The sequence below is a fragment of the Cinclus cinclus genome, chromosome 18 (genome assembly GCF_963662255.1).
Source record: "Cinclus cinclus chromosome 18, bCinCin1.1, whole genome shotgun sequence".
Classification (NCBI taxonomy): domain Eukaryota; kingdom Metazoa; phylum Chordata; class Aves; order Passeriformes; family Cinclidae; genus Cinclus; species Cinclus cinclus.
Window position 1 is genome coordinate 1,505,756 of NC_085063.1, and position 6,000 is coordinate 1,511,755.

The following is a 6,000-nucleotide window of genomic DNA, read 5'->3' on the forward strand; positions in this document are numbered from 1 at the left end:
ATCCTGGGTCACTCCAAGCCCAGTCCAGTCTGGCCGTGGACACATCCAGGGATGGGGCAGCCACAGCTGCTCTGGGCAACCTGTGCCAATTTCTCCCTAATATCTAATCTAAACTTCTTCTCATTTAAAGCCATTGAAAACCTTTAAAACCTTAGGGGAACCTTGCAACCCATAAACCACTAGAAATATTTTCACTTGGAGTAACTTGATTTCCTTGTATAAAAGGAGGGAAGTGATGTGCTGGTTGCTATGAGATAATCCCAGCTCTGGATTTTGTCACTAGAATCTGTAAAAATGACTTGTACTAAGTGAACTTCAGGTGGTGACGGCTGTTTGCTTCCCTCTGGGGGTCCTCTGAGGTAGGGGACTGCTAGTTCAGCTACCCCAGTTCTATAGCAGAACACCAGTTTGAGACCTGTTTGGTGGATTCGGTTTATAGATGGCCCATAACACTCCCTTTTGGGGAAACATATTTCAATATTTACTTTGTATCTGCGGTAATCTACAATCCATAATCTCCTCTGTTGTGTTTCCTTCCTTGAGAATATTTGTCTCTCCTTCCATTGAGAAACTGTTTTATTTAAGGTTTCTGTTACTTAACCCTAAAGTTTGTGTGATTTGAGTCCTTCCCCTCAAAGCAGGACTTGTCTGAGGGTGACACTACAGCGAGACCTCTGTCACACACAGGTCACTGTGCTTCACTCCAGGTGATTCAGGCACCCTGTCCTGAAACCTGCAAGTTGTCACCTAAAGGGCCTGAAATGAGCTTTCTTCTTTTCCATTATCAGCAGAATAATTTATTTAGTTAATTACTTACCTTTGAATTCACACAAGAGAAGTTTAGTTTAAACTTCTGAAACTGCTTAGTCACCAGAAATAGTCTGGCAATAATGCATTAAGGAGAAAACACCCAAAGCTCAGGATGAGTTTACAGGGCTAAGAGAGATAAAAGAGGAATTTAATTACAGAAGGTAGCACTCCCTTTATTGTCTCAATGGCAAGAAACAGATTCCCACAGTACCTAAAATTATTATTTTATAGCAGAAAAGGCTTTCTGTTACAAAAAACAAACAGACAAAAAAATCAAAAGACAAAACAAACCAACAAAAATTTTGACTTCAAGGTTTAAAACTTGAAGAAAGTTTTTAGAAAACCTTTTTTCAATATGTGAAGAAATCACTTGGATCAATGGAGTAAGTCTTTGTAGCAAACCCAAGAGCTGGCATACTCCCTGAAGAGTTCTTAATTCTTCCTGATGTTCATCTGCAATTTCAACTCTGCACCCCCATACTGCAGCAGTCTCTAATGTAACCTGTTTGCTTTTCCTAGACTTCAGTAATGGTGGCACCTGTGGAAAACAGAGCAGACAATTTATAATGCATCTAATTTATTGGTCTTCTAATGTTGAAAATATTCTCTTTGAGGACTTCTCAATTCTGTACCCTCTGATAATTTTTGATAGAAATGGACTGTACTCTGGCTTGCTCAGGTCATTCTTCATCTGATAGAACTTCTGGTATCTCTAGTGTTTCATATCTTCAGTGCTAATAGTCCGGAACTGGTACCTGTGTCGGGCCATCCTCCAGCTTGTCTGACTTGCATAGAAAAACATAATTCTCCTCACACTTCATCAGAAATATTTTGTCCCACTTTATTAGTAATGAGACAAAAGAGAATTGTGAAAAGTCTAAAACTCCAAGTAGAAGAAATTCAAGAACAGAGGATTCTGCCGCTTCACAGGAAACTGTAGAGAACGGGCAGCGCAAGAGATCCTCGCGACCCGCGTCCACGTCCAGCACAGCTAAAGGTAACATGTACAGCCACCCTTCCTGGGGAGAGGGCAGCTCCTAACCTGCTTTCCTGGGTGTTTGCCCTGGCAGTAGCTGCCTCATAATGCCGGTTTGCAGCTCGTGCACCTTGGGTGCTTTATCTCTAGTTTCAAGGATTTAGCCACAGGTTGGTGTTGAAGAGTTTCTCGACGTCTGCACTGGCAGTAAATCCTGTATGAATTCCTCTGTGGTACATCTGTGGAACTTGTTTTCTGCAGCACTCACCATCATAGTGTTCAGCACCTTGCCTAGTTGAATTCTCTTGGCAGAAATGTGTTGCTCTTGGAAGGACCATACTCAGATCAAAAAGTGACGTTTTCCTTTTCCTGAAGCCTGAAAGACAAGACTTAAGTCTTCCCAAGTGCACAGTCAGCTCTTGCCAAGTCAAATGCCATGGTTCAGGCACGCTCCAGAGGCTGCTGAGGTGGCAGCCGGGGCATCAGGGAGTGCTGTGTGCTAGCACAGAGCCTCAGCTCTGCTTCTCAACAACATCTGAACTCCTGAAGTTATTAACCCATGGCATTAGCAGGTGCTGACGTACCTTACTCCTACACAGGCTACAATCTTTAACAATTATGCAGCATTTGTGTGATATGCATGGCCCAGTGCCAGGCTGAAGCTAATTCTGTCAGCTTCTTGTGTTTAAGGGTCAGAAAAATGCTGATGGACCAAAGTTTTGCAAGAGCGTAGAGAGAGACTGTCAAGAGGCAACATTTGACCACTATTTTAAAGATAATATAGAGAACAAAGAGGTATTAATATAAAATGTGTATAAAAGGAATTTGAGTTGAATTCAGCCACCATTTCCATACTGGAGGTACTAAAGTGTGATGGTAAGAATGTTGTTTTCAGAGTTTCAGAGAAGCATTCCAGCTTTGTCATTGTGCAATGACTCCCAAAGATTACACAGGGGACCTATATGTTCTGCACTTTTGTGACTGCTGAATTTAATTACATTTATTTCTTGTGGCAGGACTGTGCAGAAGAATCTGAGTCTGTATTGTAAAAATAAATTCTCTTTCATGATTGTGAAAAAAAGTTTGAAAAATGTGAAGCCAGTGTAAAATCCTTCCCTGTGTTTGAGGGGATCTGGAGCGTGTGACCTGCCCCACAGGCTGTACTGGGTAAACCTAAAGATGACAACCAGTGACATGTCAAATTCTGAAGATGTCGGAGCGGGAAAGTGCATCAAATTTAAATAATACCAAAACTCTTGCAGGGGTTTGTGCTGACTGTGGAATTCATTTAACTCTGTAAATAAAGCCCTTGTTTTTAAACAATGCATCTGAAGCTGCCGCAGTGTCCAAGGGCTTTGCTGGACACTTGGGTGCAGGGGACACCTGGCTGTGCTGCCTTACTGCGAGCACACAGCTGCTCCTGAGCTGTGGAGAATGAGCCAGACCACATGCTCTGGGGCAGAGGACAGGCTGCACCTTAGTCAGGTGGCCACAGGAGTGCCACCTGGTTTGCCACCTGTGCCTGCTCTGTTGTACATTTTTGTTAGTAAATCAGAGCTTAATTATTCTGGTTTACTTGCTCCTGTCCTCATGATGTTATCTGTGTCCCAAGAAACCCCCTAATCCATGGTAAAAGGAATGTGGGGCTGGGAGGAGTTATCTCTTGAGATAGAGGCTGTTTAAAGTCATTATTAGGGAAAAAAAGTCAGCAGGGAGAGAGCAGCAGACTTTGACCAGCTGAAGTAGGAACTTGCTTGCTAAGGCTCTGGAAGAACGAGGCAGAAGGGTCACTGTGAGAGGAGAGAAGAGAAAAGAAGAGAAGAGCACACAGGGAGGGTCAGCCATGTCCACGTGTCCAGCACACTCCAGGGTACAGGATTTGGGGAGGTGCTGGTGATGCTCCCAAGGGACTGAGATCAGATGAGATGAGCTGAGCGCTGCTGGCCCACTCCTCCTCCCAAATACGGAGCCTTCAGCAGCAACAAGGGCAGCAGCAGCTGGTGCTGAAGCCACTTCAAAGTCAGCCCTGCTGCTTGGAGGGCTCCAGTCCAGGCTGGAGTCGAGCCTGTGGAGAGATTTCACTTCTGAAAATTGGTACTGTACTGGTGTTTTCCCTTTTTGGAATACTTTTCCAGCAAGGGCTGCTTCTAGCATTTATTGTGGCTTTGAGTTTGTTAAATTTCAAAATGTTGATTGTTTTTCTAATTCCACATGTAACAGCTATGAGTTGTACTGCTGCTGTTCTAATTCTAGATGGGCTTGGAAATTTTTTTCCCTTTTGACTCTTAAAATGCACACAGCTGCAATAGTTTTTGGAAAACACTATGAAGAGCCAAAGAGACATTGCTAAAGTTTAAAATCACATTTTTTAAAAGATCTAAAGATGCAAATGCCCTTGGTCCTTACTCTTTTTTTGTTTTGAAATGGAAACTTAGTGCCTTGGTAAGTGCACTGGACATGTCATCTGCTGTCGCTGTGGCTCTACAGGTGCCAACATTTGTGTCTTTTTGCATCAGCTGTGTTCCTGTGACTCGGTGTACACTGCAGACTTGTTTTCTAATGACTTTCTAAGAACTCAAACAACTGGGTTGTTAACTGGCATGGCAGGCTCCAAAACACCTCTGCAGTGCTTATGTGGCACCATCTCCATGGCTGTGCTTCCTCCTGGGATGTGGCTCCCCTGTGCTGTGTGGGTGACAGCATGTAGGGGACAGTTCCCAGTATTTGGCTCTTCTTTCAAAGGCTGTTCTGTTGGGTTTGCATAAATGTGCAGCTGACACCGCTGGTGTCCGGAGAGCGGCTCGGGCCCTCGTGTGTGTCAGGCTGCTGGCCCAGGGATGTCACAGCTGCTCAGGAGTCGGTCCCGGTGCTGGGGAAATCCTGCTCTCCAGAGCTTTCTACTCTGGTGTGAGTTTGGAAAAATGACAGGGCAATCTGTGCCCCTCTGGGGAATGGCTTACCGACTGCGCATCCATGCTTGTTTTCTTCTCTTGATTTCAGAAACGAGTGCCAGTGCAATGCAGTCAAAAAGAAGAAAATCCAAGTAAATTACTGCATGGAAACATGAGACTTGTAAATGAGTGTGAATTTACCAATAGCAATTTTGAGCTGTGATTTTTCTTTTTTAAATAAAATTCTGTACAGTAAGTCATTTTAATATTATACTGTTCCCAATAAATGATTTTTTTTCTAAAAAACAGATAAATAGTTATAAAAACTGGGTTCTTCTAAAACCCCCTGAATTTGCAAAGTGAAGTCAGGGTTAGCACATTAGGGTAATGTGTTTGTATGAAATGGAAGGGGAGGGGAAGACAATTGTAAATTTATTTGTTTCCACTTTTCATAAACAATTTAGAATACAGGGTTGTCATTTTTAGGTATTAAAATAATATAATGTGCTGTTGTTTAAGTACTGTATGTGAATAGCAGTCAGAGGGTTTATAAACAAACCCCATGTTGTTTGGAAATGTAAATAGTTTTATTATATAGTAGATCTGATGTATTTGTTGTAGAAATGGACCAGTGAAACAAAAAATAAATTTAAGGGTTTGTATAATGTGGAATCCTTCATGCTCTAAATAAATGTTATTGTCCTATAAATTGGGTTGAATTATTATTAGCAACAACAGCAGCATTCCAAGCAGGAGGATTGGAGGGATTACTTAGAGCTCTGGGCCTGCAATCTCCTTATATGTAGCTTCAGCAAGGAATTTGTTTAACCATAAACAAATTAACTGATGCAGCTGTTCCTGCAAAGCAAGGGAGAATGGGAAGGGCACCCTGCTGCCCCTGGGGCTGTGCAGAGCAGAGGAGCCCACAGAGGGCTGCCCAGCATGGAACAAGCAGGGAAAAGCCCAGTTCCACAGGGTAAAGGCTTCTGCCAGGCAGCCTGGCCGGTGTCCCTTGATCTGGAGCACTCTGCTGCCATCAGCCCTGGCAGCTGGGATGTGCTGCCATGGAAAGTCAGTCAGGCTCGCTGCTCCTGGCAGCTTCCTGGTAGCTCTGTGCACACACACTGCCACCTCTTCTCTTTCTTACGAAATTTTTAAAATCTGTATTTCAAAATGCTGATTAAATATAAATTGATATTAAACAGAAGTTGTCGGCTTTTATAATCACAGAAATTAGCTATTTGTGAACAAGGCAACAGGCACTGAGGAAGGCCAATGTCACAGAATCACTGTGGTTGGAAAAGTTCTTTAAAAACATCAAGT

The 6,000-nt window shown here is 43.1% G+C and overlaps 1 protein-coding gene across 3 annotated transcripts in view; it reads left to right on the forward strand.

The window, feature by feature from the left end:
* NCOA6 (nuclear receptor coactivator 6) overlaps window positions 1-5,628 on the forward strand; it is a 44,317-nt gene extending 38,689 nt beyond the window's left edge. For all 3 annotated transcript variants that reach the window (XM_062505355.1, XM_062505354.1, XM_062505356.1), the window contains 2 exons: window positions 1,659-1,807; window positions 4,787-5,628. In XM_062505355.1, the coding sequence (XP_062361339.1) occupies window positions 1,659-1,807; window positions 4,787-4,833 (196 nt within the window). In that variant the 3' untranslated portion in view covers window positions 4,834-5,628. The remainder of the gene's footprint in view (window positions 1-1,658; window positions 1,808-4,786) is intronic.
* The last annotated feature ends 372 nt before the right edge of the window (window positions 5,629-6,000 follow it).